This window comes from Kalmanozyma brasiliensis, assembly GCF_000497045.1.
Source record: "Kalmanozyma brasiliensis GHG001 unplaced genomic scaffold PSEUBRA_SCAF14, whole genome shotgun sequence".
In the NCBI taxonomy this organism is placed as follows: domain Eukaryota; kingdom Fungi; phylum Basidiomycota; class Ustilaginomycetes; order Ustilaginales; genus Kalmanozyma; species Kalmanozyma brasiliensis.
The window spans coordinates 388,023-408,216 of record NW_015961953.1 but is presented as its reverse complement, the minus strand read 5'-3'; the positions used below and the strand labels follow the sequence as shown (position 1 = coordinate 408,216).

At 58.0% G+C, this 20,194-nt stretch overlaps 11 protein-coding genes and 1 non-coding gene across 12 annotated transcripts; 6 read left to right on the top strand and 6 right to left on the bottom strand.

Annotated features, from left to right (window-relative positions):
• Window positions 1-168: 168 nt before the first annotated feature.
• PSEUBRA_001604 (Leucine-rich repeat) lies at window positions 169-909 on the top strand (the record flags this gene model as incomplete). The annotated part of the gene is made up of 1 exon (XM_016434851.1): window positions 169-909. One exon carries the CDS (start codon window positions 169-171, stop codon window positions 907-909), a length of 741 nt encoding a protein of 246 aa, XP_016293878.1.
• Window positions 910-1,519: 610 nt separating this feature from the next.
• Window positions 1,520-3,898, top strand: PSEUBRA_001603 (Radical SAM; the record flags this gene model as incomplete). Its single annotated transcript, XM_016434855.2, has 1 exon — window positions 1,520-3,898. One exon carries the CDS (start codon window positions 1,520-1,522, stop codon window positions 3,896-3,898), a length of 2,379 nt encoding a protein of 792 aa, XP_016293877.2.
• Window positions 3,899-4,041: 143 nt separating this feature from the next.
• On the bottom strand, window positions 4,042-5,475 carry PSEUBRA_001602 (uncharacterized protein; the record flags this gene model as incomplete). The annotated part of the gene is made up of 1 exon (XM_059464634.1): window positions 4,042-5,475. The coding sequence occupies one exon, from the start codon at window positions 5,473-5,475 to the stop codon at window positions 4,042-4,044; it is 1,434 nt and encodes a 477-aa protein (XP_059321178.1).
• A 249-nt stretch (window positions 5,476-5,724) lies between these two features.
• Window positions 5,725-6,128, top strand: PSEUBRA_001601 (Dynein light chain, type 1/2; the record flags this gene model as incomplete). Its single annotated transcript, XM_016434857.1, has 2 exons — window positions 5,725-5,995; window positions 6,091-6,128. 2 exons carry the CDS (start codon window positions 5,725-5,727, stop codon window positions 6,126-6,128), a joined length of 309 nt encoding a protein of 102 aa, XP_016293876.1.
• Window positions 6,129-6,474: 346 nt separating this feature from the next.
• PSEUBRA_001600 (DnaJ, subfamily C) lies at window positions 6,475-8,256 on the bottom strand (the record flags this gene model as incomplete). The annotated part of the gene is made up of 1 exon (XM_016434830.1): window positions 6,475-8,256. The coding sequence occupies one exon, from the start codon at window positions 8,254-8,256 to the stop codon at window positions 6,475-6,477; it is 1,782 nt and encodes a 593-aa protein (XP_016293875.1).
• A 293-nt stretch (window positions 8,257-8,549) lies between these two features.
• Window positions 8,550-8,669, bottom strand: PSEUBRA_006445. The gene is made up of 2 exons: window positions 8,633-8,669; window positions 8,550-8,594 (listed from the first exon to the last, which is right to left on the bottom strand). It is a non-coding gene; the product is annotated as a tRNA-Ser (tRNA).
• Window positions 8,670-8,827: 158 nt separating this feature from the next.
• On the bottom strand, window positions 8,828-10,705 carry PSEUBRA_001599 (Asparagine-linked glycosylation protein 1-like protein; the record flags this gene model as incomplete). The annotated part of the gene is made up of 1 exon (XM_016434842.2): window positions 8,828-10,705. The coding sequence occupies one exon, from the start codon at window positions 10,703-10,705 to the stop codon at window positions 8,828-8,830; it is 1,878 nt and encodes a 625-aa protein (XP_016293874.2).
• Window positions 10,706-11,092: 387 nt separating this feature from the next.
• On the top strand, window positions 11,093-11,652 carry PSEUBRA_001598 (Prefoldin beta-like protein; the record flags this gene model as incomplete). The annotated part of the gene is made up of 3 exons (XM_016434856.1): window positions 11,093-11,101; window positions 11,191-11,557; window positions 11,636-11,652. The coding sequence occupies 3 exons, from the start codon at window positions 11,093-11,095 to the stop codon at window positions 11,650-11,652; spliced, it is 393 nt and encodes a 130-aa protein (XP_016293873.1).
• Window positions 11,653-11,941: 289 nt separating this feature from the next.
• On the bottom strand, window positions 11,942-13,997 carry PSEUBRA_001597 (uncharacterized protein; the record flags this gene model as incomplete). The annotated part of the gene is made up of 2 exons (XM_016434835.1): window positions 11,942-13,178; window positions 13,933-13,997. 2 exons carry the CDS (start codon window positions 13,995-13,997, stop codon window positions 11,942-11,944), a joined length of 1,302 nt encoding a protein of 433 aa, XP_016293872.1.
• Window positions 13,998-15,955: 1,958 nt separating this feature from the next.
• Window positions 15,956-16,897, top strand: PSEUBRA_001596 (uncharacterized protein; the record flags this gene model as incomplete). The annotated part of the gene is made up of 1 exon (XM_016434846.2): window positions 15,956-16,897. One exon carries the CDS (start codon window positions 15,956-15,958, stop codon window positions 16,895-16,897), a length of 942 nt encoding a protein of 313 aa, XP_016293871.2.
• Window positions 16,898-16,970: 73 nt separating this feature from the next.
• On the bottom strand, window positions 16,971-18,222 carry PSEUBRA_001595 (YL1 nuclear, C-terminal; the record flags this gene model as incomplete). Its single annotated transcript, XM_016434840.2, has 4 exons — window positions 16,971-17,170; window positions 17,242-17,717; window positions 17,798-17,847; window positions 18,190-18,222. The coding sequence occupies 4 exons, from the start codon at window positions 18,220-18,222 to the stop codon at window positions 16,971-16,973; spliced, it is 759 nt and encodes a 252-aa protein (XP_016293870.2).
• A 374-nt stretch (window positions 18,223-18,596) lies between these two features.
• On the top strand, window positions 18,597-20,174 carry PSEUBRA_001594 (Phospholipase C, phosphatidylinositol-specific, X domain protein; the record flags this gene model as incomplete). The annotated part of the gene is made up of 1 exon (XM_016434805.1): window positions 18,597-20,174. The coding sequence occupies one exon, from the start codon at window positions 18,597-18,599 to the stop codon at window positions 20,172-20,174; it is 1,578 nt and encodes a 525-aa protein (XP_016293869.1).
• Window positions 20,175-20,194: the final 20 nt, after the last annotated feature.

Genomic DNA, 20,194 nt, shown 5'->3' with positions numbered 1-20,194 from the left:
GCCGGACCCTGTCGAACGGCTTTTACCATCGTCACCGACCCATCGAGGAGGGGTTGTCGTCACTAGGGTCGAGTCTCTTTGCGCGTTCACGACAGCGTAATTTACCGGAACGGATCAGGTATCACCCAGCAGCTTGTCCCACGCCCTTGGCACACACAAAGAGTCACCATGAAGCTCACACCGGAGCTCCTATCACGGAGCAGCTCATCCATAAACACGCTCAAGGACCGCTCGCTCGACCTGCGCGGGCTCAAGATCCCAGCCATCGAGAACCTCGGTGTGACCCACGATCAAAACGACTCGATCGACTTTACCGACAACGACATCCGCTATCTGGGCAACTTCCCGCTCCTTTCCCAACTCAAGCATCTGCAGCTGGGCAACAATTTGATATCGCGCATCGACTCTCGGCTCGGGTACAGCCTACCCGCGCTTCACTCGCTCGATCTCACCAACAACTCGATATCCGATCTCGCCGAGGTGGGGCATCTCAGCAGATGCACGCGGCTAGAGTACCTGTGTTTGATGGGAAACCCGGTCAGCCGGGAGAAGAATTATAGGGACTTTGTGATATGGAAGCTGCCCCAGGTGCGCGTGCTCGACTATCAGAGGATACGAGATAAGGAGAGGGCACTGGCAAAGGAGCTGATGGAGACAGAGGAAGGGAGACCGACAGAACTGGCGGCGAGCATACTGAAGGACTCGGAAGCAAGCGCGATGGATGTCGATGATGTGGGAAAGAAGAAGACGTTCGAACCAGGACGACTGAATGGGTCTTCGAGAAGGTTGCTCAGCGCGGAAGAGAGGAGAGCGATCGAAGACGCCATCGAAAAGAGCGAGAGTTTGGACGAGATTAGGAGGTTGGAGGAGCAGCTCAAGATGGGACATACATTTGCTGGGTCATCATAGTCATCGAAGGATAGCACAAGCATTGCTTGGCTAGCGGCTCCACTGCGGCTCGGACAAGTGTTCCTACATGACGCAGCTCCAACGCTGACTGTGACCACTCCGCTGTCCGATACACCATCGTCGCGCGCCATGTAGCATCTCAACCTTAATCTTCAATGGGCTCTTACCTTTCATCCGCACCCCTTTTGTACTACTAGCACTATCACGACTAAACATACCAGATCATCTCCTTGCTGCTTATCTGACAATTTAGCTTCATGTCGACCTTGCAGCTTCTCAAAGTCGATGTTGGTCGCTAGCGAGCGAGACCAGACGGAAAGAGCCGTCATCGCCTAAAGTCGCCTTTTTTGGCCGGCTTTTTGTCCGCCGCTGCTTTCTCGACAAGAAATTTGGGGTGGAGTTCGAGTCAGTGGTAAATTCTGAGGCAGCAGAGCGCAGTATCGATCCGAGAATGATGTGGCGAAAAAGGCAAAATACTCAAAATGTGATTGGCAAAGGTTCGCCCTGCATTCTTCCAACAAGACCTTGTTGCAACGACTCAGCCCTTGAATCGCCTCCTCTCTCGCCATCATCTTCACCCACCGTAACCAACACCTACGCTCGATTCAAAATGAGTTGTTGGACATCGTCGGCCGCTTCAGTGCGAGCCGCTGCACCGCGACTTCTGCGAGCACGATCCGCAAGCGCTGTCCCAAGACATTCGGTGGCGGCCAGGATCTCACCCACCATATCGTCGTCGTCTTCTTCTTCATCCAGGACCATCTCTTCATCGGCCTGTCGCTTCGATGCTGCGACCATCACGAACTCGGGCAAGTCGGTTTCTGGACAGGACCTCTCCATTGCAGTGGATGAAAATGGCCAGGTTCCAGCAGCACCCTACTCTCCTTTGCCACTCGCTGGCACCTCGCCCTCCTACAAAGTTCATCTTATTGTGCACCCATACGATCAAGCTCGTCCCGCAGACACATGGCCGTCTCACCTTGAATCTGTCTCCCCCTTCCTCTCTGAGCTCGAGAGCCGTGCCAAAAAGGGAGGCAGCCTCGAAGGCTACGGCATCTCCTTTTCCTCTGGAGATGCTCGTACCAACTCCACCTCCAGCGAAGGACTGAAGGCATGGGACCCAACCACCTCACGCATGATGCGTTCCGTGCCCAACTCAGCACAAGAGCAGGAGCAGTTTGTCGTCCATGCCTACACCACCAACGGCACTATGGCCAAGGTTGGTCCCATCTCACTCGCCACCCTCGACCAGGGCTCGTCGTTCAGTCAGCGTGTCAACGACGCCCTCGCCGCTGCTCAGCCACAGACCGGTCGCACAAAGCAGGACGACGAGACACATGTCTACGTCTGCACCCACGGCGCCCGTGATTGCCGCTGCGGTGTCGCTGGCACCGCCGTCTACCAAGCATTGAAGGACGAGGTGCGCTCGCACGAGGCATCAACGATCAAGGCCGGCAAAGACGCACCGAAGAAGGTCAAGGTCTACTCCATCAGCCACGTCGGTGGTCACGCTTGGGCAGCCAATGCGCTCGTCTACCCACACGGCGACTGGTACGGCAACCTTAGGACGACCGACTCGAAGCTTGTCCTGCGAGCTGCACTGTCGCCCGCGAGCTCTGTTCATGACCTGGAGGATATGCGAGAGAGGCTGGTACATTGGCCAAGGTGGAGAGGCAGACTCGGGCTTAGCAAGGCCGCTCAACGAGACCACTACGCAGAATGGGGGCCGCCGACGATCAACACCGCCCATATCTCGCCACGCACGCGAGGCCTCGCCACATCAGCATCGCGGCCCAGCATTGCTTCATTGTCTACGCCCTTCTCATCGTCTGGCCCCGCCGGCACGTCCGCGAGGACGTACGCTACCGATGCATCCGACAGCAAGCAGGCTGACAAAAAGCCATCGGCACGAATGACCGCCTTCCGAGAGAAGCTCGCCGCCGATCTCTCTATCGACGACTTTGCCGCTGGCGATGTCACCTCCATCCTCACCCAAGGTTCCCCTACTGGTCGAGTCCAGATGGGTCGAACGGGCGAAGCTCGTCTCCCCTCCCATCTGAAAACCAAGATCCCCACAGGTGCCAACTACACGCGCATCAAGTCCGATCTCCGCGGTCTGGGTCTCTCCACCGTCTGCGAGGAAGCTCGTTGTCCCAACATCGGCGAGTGCTGGGGTGGTTCTGGCGGTAAAGACACCGCAACAGCAACCATCATGATCATGGGCGACACGTGTACGCGCGGCTGTCGTTTCTGCGCCGTGAAAACTTCTCGGGCTCCCGCGCCGCTCGACCCGCACGAACCGGAGAATACGGCGGAAGCCATCTCGCGCTGGGGTCTCGGCTACATCGTGCTCACCTCAGTCGACAGGGATGACATTGCCGATGGAGGAGCCAGTCATATCGCGAGCACCATCAGCAAGATCAAGTACAAGAACCCCAAGATTCTGGTGGAAGCGCTCGTACCGGACTTCTCGGGAGACACGGCGTGCGTCAAGACGATCGTGGATTCGGGGCTGGATGTGTTTGCGCACAACGTGGAGACGGTGGAGCGCACGACGCCGTTTGTGCGCGATCGACGGGCAAAGTATCGCCAGTCCTTGGCAGTGCTGACCCACGCCAAGACGGTGAGTCCGAACCTGATCACCAAGACATCGATCATGCTGGGTTGCGGCGAACAGGATGTCGAGGTGGAACAGACGCTCAAGGATCTACGCGAGGCAAAGGTGGACGTGGTCACTTTCGGTCAGTACATGCGTCCGACCAAGAGACATATGAAGGTCGAGGCGTATGTCAAGCCGGATAAGTTTGAGTATTGGCAGAAGCGAGCGGAGGAATTGGGCTTTTTGTATGTCGCCAGTGGTCCGTTGGTTAGGAGCAGTTATAAGGCTGGAGAGTTTTTCATCAAGAACGTGCTCGAGGAGCGCAAGAAGGCAAACGCGCCAATGATGGACGCTGGGAAGACGGAAAGCGTTCATACCACCTCGGCTTGATGGGTCGCAATAGAAATGGACAATGCATTCGCAGGCATGGTAGATGTGAGTGTGTGCATTCCGAGAAGAGAACATGAGTGGTGGTTGAGGTGATGCGAAAACTGATGCGAAACTTATATGATACAATGTGAACCGACGACAAGCTAGAACGAACGTGAATCGTACAACTCGCTGCCGACGCCGCTCTGGCCTGTGCTCGATGGGAGGGACATGAGCAGTGACGCTGCCGGACTGCTTTCTTCCTCCACCTCTTCCAGGCTGGACAGTGATGGTGTGGACACTTGCTCCAGACTGGACAGTGCTGGTGTGGACATTTGCTCTGCACTCGACAAGGGCGTCGACAAGCCGAACGACGACCCTTGCCCCACATGCACAGCGCTCCAATCCAACCCTCCTTGCCTGACCTTCCGGCCCTCGTCGTCGGAAGAGGTGAACGTGCACCACTCGTCAAAATCGAATCCAACACACCTCCCCAGCACCTCGCGCACCTCGTCTGGCGCTCGTCCGATGACGATCATCGACCACACCTCTTCCCCCAACTCCATACTCTCCACCACCCATCCTTCACCCCAGAGCACCCGCAACACCGCCTTTGCTTGGAGGTATCGCCTATGCTCGTGCTCCAGTGCGGTCTGCGCATCGAGCAGAAACGCCGCATCGAACAGGCGCGGGTCGTTGGTGGGCGGAGTAGGCTCCCTGCCGCCGAGCGCCACGTGCAGCGGATCGATCAGTCGGATGCACACCAGCGTCCCGCTCTCGAGAGGCAGCTGTGGGAAGTGGAAGTATCCCTCAAAGTCTGCCTCGCTCTGAGTCGAGGGAAACGACTCGCACACCGACACTGCGGGCTTCTCCACTACGCGCTGTGCCTTGTTCGTGGCGAAGCGCAGAGCGTTGCGCTGCAAGTTGGCACCGCTAAACATCCCACCGGTTCGCCTAGCAGAAGCTCGTGCAGGAGCCAGTGGTGCTCGCTTCCCTCGCCGCGCCTTGTGATCCACCTCCCCACCCACCAGTCGTAGCGCAAGGGGAGCATTGACGATGAGATTGTCAAACACTCTTGCTCCGCCGGAAGAGAATTGGCGCGTGGTTTGAAGGCCTACTCCGCCGCGCAGTGGCGAGAGGGTGAGCGGGCCGGCACAGGGGCGAGCGCCGAGACCCGAGAGTGTGCCGCGTGCGAAGGAGATGGTGCGCTGCGTGAGCTGGGTGTAGTTCGCTCGTGCGGTGGAGGGTGAGGTGCTGCGGAAGGCTGAGAGTGCGCCGCGCAGCAGCGGGGAGCGGACGCGGTAGGTGAGATGGGAGGTACGAAGCGCGGAGAAGAGCTGAGAAATGTGGGAGCGCAGCGGTCGGAGGGCAGCCGGGCGGAGGTATTGTGTGGTCTGGGTAAGGATTCGACGCAGGAACGTGCTGAGAGTGGTGCTGCGGACGACGCGAGCTGCCGAAGGTCCTGAGTGGAAGGTTCGGATGGAGGGTGATGAGCGCAGTGGGCGAGGGGTGAGAACGCTTGCTGGGCGAGGGCGACCCGCTCTGCCAGCGGCGTGTACCAGCGCGCGCACGCGACCTGGCGATGGCCGTATCAGCATCTTTGCTATAAACAGCTGCTTGGCGGTTGACCCTGAATGATGATGGTGGTGGTAGCGCAAAGTGTGGGGAAGGCCAGGGTGGCGAAACAAGGGTCCAACTTGACACTGCATCCCTCGTGCATGACCCGCTTCTCGCACGAGAACTGCACTCTACGCGTCTTGCCCAAGATTCAAAGTGTTGGTCTCTCTTACCCGCCCACTCTTCTGTGCACGTCCACCACCCCTTCGTCCAACCCCTTCTTTCACATAATGGTAGCAGAAGCCCTCCCACCACCGCCCGAAAGCGGGAACGTGCGCGACCTCAAGCCCGTCATCAAAAACGTCGATATGAGCGACGACATGCAGGCGGAAACCATCGAGATCGCCTACACCGCCCTGGAGCAGTTTACCGTCGAAAAGGACATGGCGGGTCATGTCAAGAGGACCATGGACCAGAAGTTCGGCCCCACTTGGCACGCCGTCGTCGGTCAGAGGTACGGAAGCTATGTCACGCACGAGACGAAACACTTTATCTACTTTTGTAAGTGCCAAAGCCCAACGCAGAAGACCGAATGGGAAGAGGGGTCAACGGAAACTGACCACAAAGACCTTTCTCGTTTGCTATGGAACGAACAGATCTGGGCCAGATGGCGTTCTTGCTCTGGCGTGCGTAAATGAAAGAACGGCAAAGACGCCCATCTCGTGTACTCCTACTTCTCTTCGGTCCAGGTCACCCCTCTCGTCGTAATGCATCTTCAAAACCTTCTTCCAGTCTGTCGCGACCACGTCGGTGCGCACGCAAAGTGTCGACGAAGCGGCTGAACCTCGCGCAGGATCTCAATTGCATCAACTCAGGAACAATCGTAGCAAACGATCAGAGAAGCGTTTCCTACGAGCGAACGGGCCGTCGACAGCACGGACGGGCGAAGCTCTGCGCTTCGAAAGCAGGTATGAATTATGTGTTGCTTCTGTTGCACTTTGGCAATAGCAGAGCACCGCTTCACGCCTGGAGTGACACTGTCAAGCACGAACCAGACGCTCCCTCGCCCACGCCAAACTCTTCTGTATCGCCTCGACCAGCCCTAGCTTCTGCACGCCTTCGTCCCTCCCCGCGTCTCCCGACCTCGCCTCCCCACCCTCCCCCGCCTTCGCTTCTCCGCCCCCACTCACACCGTTTCCGAGCCACCCATCCAACCACCTCTCCCTCTCTTTCGCTTCAATCTTCCCCGCATCCTGCCTGACCTCCCTCCCCCACATATCGTAGCTAACCACGCCGCCACGCTCCACACCTGCATCCCAACCCTCCTTCCTCGCCCCCTCCCCCGTCGTCTGCTGCGTCAACAACCGCGACACCTCATACACGAGCTTCGGCAGCGTCCTCTTGTACATGGCCGCCAGTTCGACGTCGAGCACCATCAGCCCCTTTCTCGCCGTGAAAGGCGCTAGATGGTTGTGTCTCCGCACCAGGTCGTTGAGCCGTTTCACCTCGTGTGCGTGATAGCTTCGTTCGCGGGTTTCCCACTCTGCGTCGCGATATCTTGTCGCCACCTCGACCAGACGTGCTTCTCCCGTGGTCCTCGCTGGCGGTATCGCCTCCGCAGAGTGAGAAGTGAGTGGTAGTGGTTCCAATCCATCCCGGAGCGACGAAGTGATGATCATCCTAGACGCCCTTCGTACCCATCCTTCATCGAATCTCCCTCGCCACCCAGCCAGCTCGGTTTCCAACTCCATGTTCAACTCGACCCACGGTGGCGCCGCACCTTGACGTTTGACGATGCGATTCATAAAGTACTCCTCCCTCGCTAGGAAGGGGTTCTTCTCCTCCATATCGCGCTGGATGGGTTTACCCCGAAGTTTGTTTTCCTTGAACGCACCAGAGTCGAGGGCGGCCTTGATACGGCGTTCGATGACGCTATCCCATCCCTGGGCGTGACCTAGTTGCAACTGGAGGTTGCGGTTCGTATCGGAAAGTTCGTCACCCTTCAATTCTTGCGCTTGATCAGTGTGGTCGTCGGGGTCCGAAGAGGAGGGTGACGAGGAAGATCGCAGTTGGTAGTCCAGCACGCTCTCCCGTGCACGCAACAACTTCCCTCGTCGCTCGGCAACCTTCAACCCCTGTCGCAAGGCACTCAACTTCTTCGGATCGTCCATCACCCCCACGTTGACCCCAGCAGCTTGGAGCTTCCCCCTCACATCCGAGTTGTGACTCTTGATGAATTGCCCATAGTAGATGCTCGGTTTGAACTCCTCTTCCGCGTTCCCACCGAGTAGGTGGGCGGGTCGAACGTAGACTGCGCGCCACGGTTTGGCGTTGGGCGTTTTGGGTAGTTTCCGACCGTCTTCGTGTGCACCTGCCTTTCCCGGTGGGAGGTACATCCGAAACGTCTCTTCGTCGTCACCAGTGGTGGATTCGGTGAATGGGGTGGAGGGGGTTTGAATGCCGTTCTTGATCTTTTCATCCGCGGCATTGCCCTCATCGGAAGCACGCGGGATACGAAGAGGTTTGTACTTGTCCATGACCATACGCAGGACTGTATCCTGTACACGCTCTTCGCCGGTCCATATTGGATCGTTGGGATCGGGCTGCCGCGAAGTTTTGGATAGCGCCGCTTCTTCTTCTGCCTCCAACCGAAGCGCGTCCGCGAGGAGCTTGTCCGATCCTGTCAAACCGCCTTCAGCGTGACTCGGTGGCTGGCGCGAGGACGAGTCGTGCCGAGCGGTCGAGTTGCACAGCCATCGCGTCTGCGCCCAGCGCGGCGACAGGAGTGTCCGTGTGAGCCGCGTTGATGAGGACGACGCCATGCTGATGAAGAGTGATGGTGATGAGTAGCCTTGTGGAGGCAGCTGAGTTCTTCTTGCCACCCTGCACCGCTGACGGCCGATTCAGGGTCCAGCCGCTGGGATCTGCGCGGCAAACCAAAAGAATTCGCCGAGGCCCAACCTGTTCACTCCCAGTTCACCCCACTCTCTCCTTCCTCCTTCGCTATCTACACTCACCACCCGATCGTTTCAGAGGCCTTGTTTGCAGAATGAATAAGGAAGAGGGTAAAAGAAGACGGTGGTGAGGTGCAAAAAGTGATGCGCACAAAAAGGAACGACGCCTACAGGATTTGAACCTATGCTCCCAGAGGGAATGGCATTTGTTTTGTTGAGTAGGAAGATACTCTAGAATGCGAAATTCTAGTGCCACGCGATAACCACTCCGCCAAAGCGCCTTAGATGTGCATTCAGTGCATCAGTACATTGGATCCAGTTGAAACCAGCTATGGTCGATACCTCTTTCTACTTCGTTCTCGGTGTTCTCTTGGATGGTGAGCCACACCCTCGGTCACACTGCTCTCCGTGTGCATCAGTCTCACATTGAAAGTCTAGGCTAGGATGGTGCAGGTCGCGACACCTGAATCGCGGGAATGGCGTCCTCTTTGCCTTCCTCGTCGTCGAGATCGAGGAGCGAAGAATTGGGCTTGCTGACCGACTTGCGTTGGCGCAGGCCGTCTCTCGTCTCGCCGCCCGTCGTCAGCGCTGGTTGGGAGACGAAGCCGAATCCGCCCTTGCCCTTGGCTCCGTCTACGCCTTCCTGCCCAACTTCGCCGCTACCGTCATCGTCGGCTGTCTGCGTGTACCCTTTGGCGCGTCGTTGAAGGATCCCTCCCAGACTGGTGTTGAGGTTCAACGCTGAGCTGCGCGAAAGATGGGCATCGACAGCCGTCTCCTCCTCGCCGTCCGCGTGCGTCTTCGGATTGAGTATAGGTCGCATGACGTGCTTCCAATTTCCCGCCCAGGTCGCCCTCCCCCTTCTCTCGCCCTTGTGCAATCCCGGACTGTGGAGCAGTGTCATGCTTGGATTGGGTGACATGGGTGTGCCTGCCCCACTCTGCCCATGCGCATCGAACGGTCTCTCCAACCCTCCTCCTCGGACCAACCAGTTCTCGCCCGGATGCGTGGAAAGCAGACTCTCCCACAATCGCATCAATCCTCCCTCATCCCGGAACACGCCACCGTTGTAGCCATCCCGAACGAGCTCGTCGAGACACGCAAAGTCGAGCGCACACACCGGCAGAGCACACCCAAGCATATCCACCACCTTCATGGGCAGATCCAAGCCGCTACTGCTCGTATGCAGCGACACGCCCAAGTCGGCACTTCCAAGGAGCAAGGGATAGTCGGCGGTTTCGAGCCACGCAGTTCGGATACGGACGAAACGCCATGCTTCGTTGCGCTCCAACGTGGCGATTTCGCGGAGGTATTGCGCTTTCAACTCACCCTTTCCAGTGACGACGATCAGCACTTTCGGTAGCGACGTCGCTGGGGTGTGCGGAAGAGTGGTCGTGCGGAGGGTGCCGAAGGACGGTCGGCGGCGTTCTTTGGACAGTCGTATCGGGTCCGATTCGAGCGGGGAGATGGGCGAGAGATTGTCGTTGGTACTGCTTCGTGAGTGTCCGCCTTCGGCAAGGGCGCGAGCGCGAAACTCGTACAGACGTGCTGCACGGAGTAGGAGACCAAAGTCCTCGTCGGCCGTCCAGGAGGTACTGCTCACCACCAGGGCCGTTCTGTCCTCCCTCCACCGCACACACTCAGCTGTGCGTTGCGTAAAAGGTGTTGTCTCGGGCAGTGCGTGCTCCGGCAACCAGTCGTCGCCTATCCTCGGTTGCATATCCGGCAGGAGCTTGCACCACAGCTTGTGCGTCTCGTCCACCGTCGCTCGTCTAAAATGCCCCGGCGGTCGGTCGTGCAACACCCTCTTCTCTCCCCGCAACCCCCAACTGAGCGAAAGATGATTCTTCATCGCCTCGGTCACGAAGAGGTGGGCGTACGCGTCCCTCCCACTCCATCGCTCCAGTCTTTCTGCTAGGCGCACCAGCCTGCTCTTCGCCCCCAGTCGTAGCGCTAGGATCGTGTACGCGAGGTTGTGCCAATCGATCACGACTCTCGCTTTCACCAGCGCCGCAGCCGCTTTCACCACCAGCAGCGTCGGCAAAGCAGGCGGTGTTTGGACCAGGACAACTTCCGGTGGCGGATGTACCTGCGTCGTCAGCTCCCAGAACAACGATATGGCCTGTAGGATGAGCTTGAACGGTGCCACCGCGACGAAGGCCTTCCTTGGCAATCGGGATATCCACGAGGGTGGGCTGCGAAGGTGATGCTGCTTGACGGAGGAGCGTTGCAATGGGGCTGGGAGGGACGAACCGGGGTAGCCAACGATAGCGACCTTCCAGCCATCATTGGCGAGCGATTCGACGTGAAAGCACATGCGTGGACTGCGACCGATGTCGCCCAGAACGACGACTGCCGCGGACCGACCCAGACATGGCGAGGTGTGAGAACGCGTGCAGGTGCGGTAGGCCGAGATGTAGATGCAGAGACAGAGCAGAGCTATGAGCGGAATGAGCGCTGCGCAGAACGCGAGCAGGAGCAGCCAGAGGAGCATTCTAGGGAGGTTGCATCGCGTGAGGTAGGTGGTGATGGTGAGGACGAGAGAGTGTTGCGCAGAAGTGTTGGTCTCTCTCCGCACGAGCCCGCTTGGGAATTTTTGACGTGCGCCGCGCGATTTTTGACTCGTGACAGCTTTCTTCTCATCACCACCTTGTGTCGTGCAAATCATCATCTCCTGGACGGTCTCACAGCACAATTGCCCAAGATGCGCATGGTAAGCTCGCCAGAGCCTGTCTCAGCCATTGTGGCCTCTCACTGACCCTTTTTGCTCATTCCACACTGCGAACCGCCCTCGACCGCCAGCTCTCCGAAGAAGAAGCCAACGAAATCGAGGTCACCTGGGAGGACCAGCAGTCGATCAACGCATTCTCGCGGCTCAACTCGACCTTCTCGGACGTCGCGGAAGACCTGCGTGTGCGCAAAGAAGAGCGGGAAGCTTTGGACGATCTGTCAATGGAGCTCGAGTTGGCGGACGAGGATGAGGCAGTGCTGTACAAGATTGCCGACACGTTCGTCTCGCTCCCTCACGCGGAGGCCATGGAGAGATTGGAGAAGGAACAGCAGCAGGCAGATGAAGAGATCGAAGGGCTGCAGGGCAGGCTCGATGGCTTCGAGGACGAAATGAAGAGCCTCAAGGTTAAGCTCTACGCCAAGTTCGGCGACAACATCAGTAAGTTACACAGCAGGAGAGAAGGAAGATGGGGCATGTGCTAACTTCTTTTGATGATCCCTCTTATCGTTCGTTCAGACCTCGAACGAGATTAAGACGTCGTAGGACCGTTCTGTGCTTCCAGTCTCGCAGCCACTTGTACTTGTACCTCCAATCTTCATTCAAGCTTTCTCTTCAGGGCCTCAACGGCGCTCATGGGCTTTCGCAGCAGTCAGTCGCAAATCGCGTGCAAGCAAGATTTCGAATGAACGTGTCAATTTGCAACGGATCAGCCAGACAGGGTCGATGATGAAGAGACAGGCACCATATCAAGCAAGCGCACAGCGTGAAGATGACAGAATGGAACCGGGATCTATACGAGAGGACGAGAATGCATGCTAGAGATCAGGGATTGGCAAGGTGCAGGCCGCCTGCGTTACCGCCGTTGCCCGTGTGCTGATTCACCTGATCCTGGTCGTGGTGGCCCTGGTAGTACTGGGCCTGCATCGGCGGCGAGGGCGCGGCAGCGTGGCCCTGATACTGCTGAGGGTAGTGCTGGGGCGACTGGGCGCCGAGCGGTGGCGATGGGTAGCCACCGTACTGGCTGCCAGCAGCCTGTCCGTCCTGCGATCCCTTGGCGACACCACTAGCATCGCCGACGCGGGTGGATCCTATCGACAAGTTGTGCTGCAGGCCCTGCCCATGCGCCTGTGACGGAGTGGGGCTGGTGTAGCTAGGGGCAGCACCCCAAGCTTCGCCTTGAGGGTAGGCGCCGCCCTGCTGACCCGCCCAGCCCTGCTGAGACTGCATGGCGTACTGCTGGTGGTACTGTTCGCCACCGTAAGCCTGCTGCTGTTGAGCGTAGTAGGGGTCATAGCCGTCCTGCTGGTGCTGTGCGTATGCGTCGTGGTGAGCGTAGGCTCCGGCAGCAGCAGCACCTGCACCGGCTGCGCCCCAGGCAGCACCGTTGTCGACATTCTGGTAGGGGTAAGGCTGCTGCGACATCTCATGCGCCATGTCATCCATCTGGATCTCGTTGACGTTGGCGACACTGCCGCCCTTGCCCTCGCCGCTGCCGCCTGCTCCACGACCGTAGACAGCCTCGGCGCTGTTGTCGTTGACATGGTCATTCTCCTGACCGAACGTGAGCCATTCGACCTCCTTCTGCTTCTTGGCACGCTTGCGCAATGGCAGCAGAATTAGCCAGATGAGAATGATAAGACCAGCTACACCACCTGCGACACCACCGATGATGGCGCCAAGGTTGGCGTTGGACCCGCTACCGGAACCGGAGCTCGAGCTGCTGCCAGTAGCAGAGGGGTTGGCCGAGCTGCTGAGACCCGTGACGACAGCGCCATTGCCGTCAGTGGTTGTGTAGGTGACAACGACGACCGGTTGGGAAAAGGAAGAGGTGGGAGCGGTACTTGAAGTGGGGATGCTAGAAGAGGTGGGAGTGGTCTGTGTGGATGCGGCAGTGGTCGAGGTTGGAGTGGTGGAGGTGGTGGTGGGGCTAGCCTCTGTTGTGGAGGAGGCGGTGGTTGTGGGAGCGGTTGAGGTGCTGGTGGAAGTAGGTGTGGTAGAAGTAGAGGTGGTCGAGGTGCTAGTTGAGGTGGCGCTGGTTCTGGTGGTCAGGGCGGTGTCTCTGGTGCGAGTAGAAGACGTGGTATCGGCAGTAGTAGCATCGTCGAAGCCAGAGAAAGTTTCGTCGGGGAAGGGAAGAAATTGAGGCGATCGTTCGACGCCAGCCATGTTTTTGTTTCCGTCATCGGGAGAAGCAGGCGAGACGGGAGTGGTGGATTTGTCGGAGGGGTTGGGATCCGGCAAAGCATTGTCGAGTGGCGATGCCATGGTGTGAGAGACGGACCAGGGCGAGATGTGTTGATCGGAGCGGTCGATGTCGATGATAAGAGTAGGGTGTGTTTGGAAGATGAAGAGTCGATGGTCAGTGAGTGTCGCTTCGAGAAGAGCACGCGATGGTGGAGAGCGCTGGATGTGGTTGTCCCCGGCTCGTCGCAATCAAGAGCTGAGCCAAGGTACGCCAGCAAGTGCTATAAGCAGCAGAGTATGCTGAAGCAGCAATCACTGAGAGCACCGAGTCGCGCGATTGGGCCCTGACTAACTGCAGCAGTGACGACCAAGCGGTGTAGCCAGGGTGCTCGTGAATGTGCAAGGAGAAGGAGACAACGATCGAGAAGGCTAATGATGTGGAGTCAAAGGGACGAGATGTGGTGGAAGGAGGCAAGTGGTGATGGCAAGAGCAAGAAGCTGCGCAGGTCCGACCGCAAGGAGGGCTCTTGATTGGCGACTCGACCTCGACAGCAGCTCAATGCAATGCCTTCCACGACGCATGCAAGCAGCCTAAGGGGGATACGGATGAGAAATGAAAGACAACTTACGTTTCCTGACGCTTGACGAGAGCGTTGGGCGACCTGCGCTTCACAGTGAGGTTGTCGACGTTCATGTTGACGCTCGAAAAGGTGGGATTGATATGAAGTGTGGCGGTGGGTAAGACGCAAAGATGCGTGTATGCAGCGAGAGCGACGCGGGCCGGATCGAGGCTCGAAGCTGAAAAGCGGCCGAGTGCAGCAGCAAGTGGGCGCAGCAGATGCAAAAGTGACGATGGCGAATGTGACTGTAGAGAGTGAGAAGAGAGATCGATTGGTGGGGAGAGAAAGATGAAGCATGCAACGATGTCGACGTCGAAAGGCAACCCGAGCGAGCTAGCGTTGCGGGAGGTCCGAGTCGTTGCGTGTGTTATCAATTCGAGGTTCTTGGTGGGAAAAGGGAAGAAAAGATTAAACTGTAAAAAGAATTCGTGGGACTGGGTTTGAGCTGCTTTCTGCTCTTCAAGCTCGCAAAGCCGACGATACAATGCTGCGTATCACAGAGACGGCAGATGATCCGAGTGTGTGACTGTGAAGAAGAGTAGCAAGCCAATCGATCCGTTTCCGAAAGTGTCAGCGCAGCCTACAAGTTTTGACGGCGTGCTTCCGATGATGCCAGTCAGCAGCCTCTTGCAAACCGCACTGCCCGCGCCTTGGCTCCGAAAGGGGACCTTTGGAGCTTCTGCCAGCCAGCCCTCTCCAACGGCAATCATAGCAGACAGCGACAGCCTTCAACAAAGGGGTCCCGCGCTTCTTGAGACACAGTCGCCTTAGACATCGACTGCCCGTACAAGCCAGCACAGCATAGCATAGCACCGCACAGCAAGGCGGCACGACATGATCCGGGCAGAAATTTCCAATTTATACACGGCGCAAGGGGTGTCGATTCGAATTTCGACGATGGGTCGGGCCCAAGGCGTGCAGCTGCTGCAGAGTGTCAAGCTCAAAAACAATTTCGCATGACAAAGGGGTCAAAAGAGACAGCAACCCCGAGGCCAGGAGAACAGGAGCGCAGAGCCCCCTCGAAATGCAGCCAAGGGACGGTAAGGCGGTGTATAGGGGGACAGCATGACTTCCATCCACCACCCGGCTTGTGGCCGTGTGCTCCTTCTCAAGGTGCATTGACGTCTTTGCTGACCTGCACAAGATGCAACCGATCCGATTGTGATGATCTCGAAAGAAAAGAAGCGAAATCATCGCGCCTGCCGAAGCGACTTGCGTAACCTCGCAGCATACGACAAAGGCTCGCTGCCAGACAGCTTCGCTTTCGATCCCTCTTCTCAGTCAGCATCGCACTCCATCGAGCTGTTCAAACGTCTCAAAGCAGTGGTCAGATCGAGAATGCCGAAAGCTCATTTCAGTTACAAAGGGGCATGCACGACCAAGCTGCACGGGGCGGGGCTGTGTATGCACAGCTACGGCGTGCAGCTCTTGGGGAGGCAGTGCACCCTCTGCAGTGGTAATTCGCTCTTTTTGCCGAGGAAGCGGCCTCACGTGGACCCCGCGCCGTGCGAGCCTTGTTTTCGGACGCGCTGGACCCTTGTTTGTCTTGCCCTTTCGTCGGTCAACTTTCTGAACTCAATCGCGATTAGATCAAGGCCCGATCGGCGACTGACGCAACAACGCCGCGGAATGGCAACATGAGCACGCCTTGCTCGTCGTCACCTTTCCTTCCCTCCCGCCCCCGCCAAACACCGAACTCGTGTTCTCTCCTCCACACATCACATCGTGGATGACAGAAGAATCTCTCGGCGCCTTACCTGCCAGTACCGTATGCCGAGATTAGCTACAGTCATGCGCAGGTGCGGCGGATGGTGGGGGGAAGCTTGGACCCTGGAGGCTATTCGCAAGCGATGCAAGTGCATCACGTCTTCCTTGCTCACCCGGCTCAACCTTGAGTCTGCGTGTCACACATCCTACATTCCGCTCGAACCTTGACTGTATGCGTGTGTGTGTTTGACCTTGAGGTCATGATGTGGCACGATGAGTTGTCCGACTACCACCATCTTCAGAGCTGGAAACTAGACGGTTAGACATGAGTTCTTCCATGGACAGCGTACCCGGCTCGTCGAGCTACATTCGTCACTCGGCGCCGTTTTACGTCTCCGGCTCGACAGGCACCTCGACTCGAAACCGCATCAACGCCAGCCTAGGCAAGCAGCATTTCTCGCTCGCCGAGGCCTCACCCTCCTCTTCCTCAAGCAGGGCCCTTTTCGACGCGGTACCGCGCAATGCAGAATTCGATTCACTCAAGCCCATCCTCGCTCGCCTTCCACTCGAGTTCGACGATGATGACGACGACGACGATTCGGAAGAGGCGGCCAGCGAGCTTGACTATGTAGTCAAGAGCGGCACCAATGTGCTCTACACCCGTTCCCGGCTCCCCTTTCTCGACTCGACCAGCATCGATCTCTGGCGCGCTCTACACCACTTTCGCCCCCTAACGGCCGACTATGCATCGGGCTACCTTGACTCCGCACCTCACCCTCTTACTACTAGCTCCTCGTTGGACTCTTGCCCAGCATTCCTCTCCGCCTCCACCCGCGCGCTCTCGCACCTGCGCACCTCTTTCAACTGGTCCCTCCTCCCCGCCTTGCCGTCCTCTTCGAAGCAGAGCTGGTACGGCGTACTCTTTCTCTCACAGCGCAAACTCGGCTCGGAATCCAGCTCGTTCTACGAAGCGGACCGGTTGGCGCACGAGGAAGCGACAAGATCGGGCGGCCTGATCATGTACTGGTACGGCGCACCGAATGCGAGCACAGGCGCCAATCTTGCCACGTGCATTTGGACCAGTAGGACAGCCGCACTGCAGGCGTCCAAGCTACCGCTGCACCACAAGGCAGCAAGGTTCGCTGCGCCGAGCTACGAGAGGTACGATTTGATCCGGTACAAGGTCGTCAAGTATGCTAGGGAGTCGAGGGTGAGAATCGAAGCGTGGACCGCGGAGGACGATCGCGTTGAGCAAGAGGAGTTGTAGACTGTCGTACAATTACATTGCATTGCTGATATGTTGAGAGACCGTGTCGAGTGTGAGTGATTGTGTCGTGAGATTATTTGATCTGAGAACCGTCGCCGCGCAGCGAGAGGTAGGCGTCGCCTACACCAGGCCCAAACTGCTTGATGATCTCGTACACTTCGACCGAGTGGTACCGCAGACCCGACTTGGGATCCGTGTACGGTGCAATGAGGCCTGTCACGTCGCAGTACTTTTTCGCTGGTCGCAAGCTCGGTGGTGCCTCGACAGAGGAATCTGATGAACGAAAGCATGTCAATGTCAGCAACATCTCCTCTCTCACTGCCTTCGTCGATGGCCGCACTTACAAGTCGGAAGATCCCTCTTTGGTGTATTTGGATCCCTCTCCTCTTCCACCTTCTCCTCCGTCTCCTCCTTGCCTTCCTCCTTCGCCTCCTCCTTGACCTCTTCCTCCACCTCTTCCTCGCCACCCTCCTCCTTCACCCTCTCCCTCTCCTTCTTCTCCCTCTCCTCTCTCCTCGTCGCAGCCAACAGCGCAGCCCCGACCAACCTCCCCTTACTCTTATCCTCCTTCCTCTTTCTCTCCTTGAACTTCTGCCCTGCCGCACGCATTGCCGCCTCGCGCTCGCTCTGCAGCATCTGCTTGAGACTCTTGTTCCTCCGCGACAAGTTGGAGGAGATCTTGCTCATCCGCGCCACAAATTCGGCGGATTTGAACGGTTTCGGTGCTGCATGAAAGGAGAGTGTCTCGGCGACGGAAGGCGGGGCTGGGGTCGCCGATGTTGAGGCTGCGAAGTTGGACGGGCGCGATTTTGGGGCCGTCCTGAGGTCAGTATGGAACAAGATGGTCGGTCAGCATTGCGAGCTCTCCTTGCGGCTCCACTGTGCGTCCGTGTTTCTCACATGCTGTATGTGCTGTTGTTGGGCGAGCCGATCTGGCAGAAAGGAGTGATCTGACGGGGGAATGCGTGTCAAGAGCAATGCTGAGAAGAGATGTGAGAAGGGTCCGAGCTCGCGCCATCGACGATGACCGAAATCCGAGCTTTGTCGTCCGCCTCCGCTTTACGCGCGGCGCGAGGAATCTGAGTGCTAAAAAAAGGGGCTTAAAAAACAAAGCACAGGAAAGAGAAAAAGTGGTTTTGTTTTCCAACTCGGCCTCGGCAATGCACGAGAGGCCACGAGAGCTGCCGTGCGGAGTTGAACAGCCAACCAGAGCAACACCTTGTGCGACCCTTGGAGCGCAAACAACACCTCGCCCCCTACACACCTTGCATACGCCTTCTCCACAGACGTACTTTGAAGAGGATCACGGCTTGCAACGTACTCATGTTGATGCTGGAAGCCGAGGAGATGAGCGAGCTAAACGTTGCTTCCGATTGGCGTTTGAGGGGCTACATTTGAGCTTGTTGCCGACACGGCGATTGCATACATTCTATGCGAGGCAGAGTCGAGGTTCCGCCTGCTCGGGTAGACCCTTGATCTTGTTGATGGTTCGTGGCTTTGTGTTGCTTTCACGTTAACGCTGGTGTGTGTTTGTGTGACCATCAACGTCGTGCTCCCTCACTCCATCATCGTCCCTACCTCCTCCTTCCCGTCTTCCTCCTCCTCTTGGACATCGCAGCGTTCTACTTAGACGTCTCCATCGTTACCAGACATCGTCCAGAACATACATGCCCACCCTCTAGAGCGAACCACAGCAACCATGCGAATTCCAAGCTTCCGCCACAACAAGACGGACTCTGTCACCGAGAAGCCCCTGCCCCCTCCTGCTCCCATCACCACCCCGGACAGCCACAGCTCGGTCTCACTCTCCATCCACAACCGCACATCCTTCGAGTTCCTCACACACTCGCACTTTGGCGCGCTGCACACGGGCAACGGCATCACGCAACGCGTTGCCTCCTCGTCCCTCCCCAGCTCGCCCGTTGTGCCGCAGGATGGATTTACACCGACGGCCATTGCGGCGGGGGGCGAGTTTGGCGTGCGCAACACGCCGGTTCGTGTTGCGCCTGGTGGTCGCGTCAATGTGCCTGGGGTCAAGATTCAGGCTGCTACAGCGGCGAGTACGGGCGGATACGAGGTAGGATTGACGCTCACACCCCGAGCCAAGGGGTTGGGTGGATACAGTGCTAGCCTCTCTGCTCCTCCACCGGCGAAGGTGCAGGAAGTGGGGCCGGTGGGTAGGCTATGGAAGCCGCTGGAGCTCACGCCGACGTCGAGTGCGGTCAAAACGGCGAACCTCAGTCCGAATCCGAGCAAGCCTTCAGCGGCAGTGCAAGGTGTCATCGCCCTCCAATCGACAGATCCAACCACCTCGACCGTTCACATCCTGCTGCTACCGCAACGCGATCTGTCCACGTGGATGACCTCCCTTCCTTCGACCGACCCCATTTCGTCCCTGTGCATACCTGGCACGCACGAATCCTGCGCCCTGTACGGATGGCCCATCTCGGCCTGCCAAGAGTCCACCTCTTCGATTGCGCTTCAGCTGTCCCGCGGCATCCGATTCCTCGACGTTCGCCTTGCGCTCAAGGGCACGCCGGGTAACCAGCTCCTCTACGCCTATCACGGGGTGACGGATCAGAAGATGGAATTCTCCGCCATCCTCTCCCAGGTCTACACCTTCCTCACGCAAAATCCCGGCGAAACAGTACTCATGTCCGTCAAGCAGGAGAACAACATGCCTGGCTTCCTCGATTCCGTCTTTACCTACATCAACAAGAACCTTCCGCAATGGTGGCTCGGGACGGGGATGCCCATGTTGGGCGAGGCGAGGGGAAAGATCGTTCTGATCTCTCGTTTTGGTTCCTCCTCGAGCCAGCCGGGGGGGATCCACCCACCCATCTGGCCGGACTCCTCCCCCACCCCCTTCTCGTACACCCTACCAGATGGGAACAACGTCGTCACGCAGGACTGGTACAACATCTCCTCTCTCTCTGCCATCCCGCAGAAACTCGCCCTCATCACCGGACTTCTCAACACCACGGGTACAGACCCAAAAGTGCTCGGATTGAACTACACGAACGGCTCCTCCTTCCCCTTCGCACTGCCACCGTGGGTGGCCAAGGGAACAGGAGACCAGTCCAAGGCGGCCCAAGGTGGCGGGTGGTTATCCAACATCGGTGTCAACGCGCTCCTGGTCGACCTGGTAGCGGGTCGACTGCAAACCGTCCAAACCCCCCGAGCGGGAATGATGAACATCGTCGCGATGGACTTTTTCGATCAAACCGGCCTAGGTGCCGATCTATGCTCCCTGTTGGTCCAGGCAAACTTTCAATAGACACTCACTTGGGGGACGCC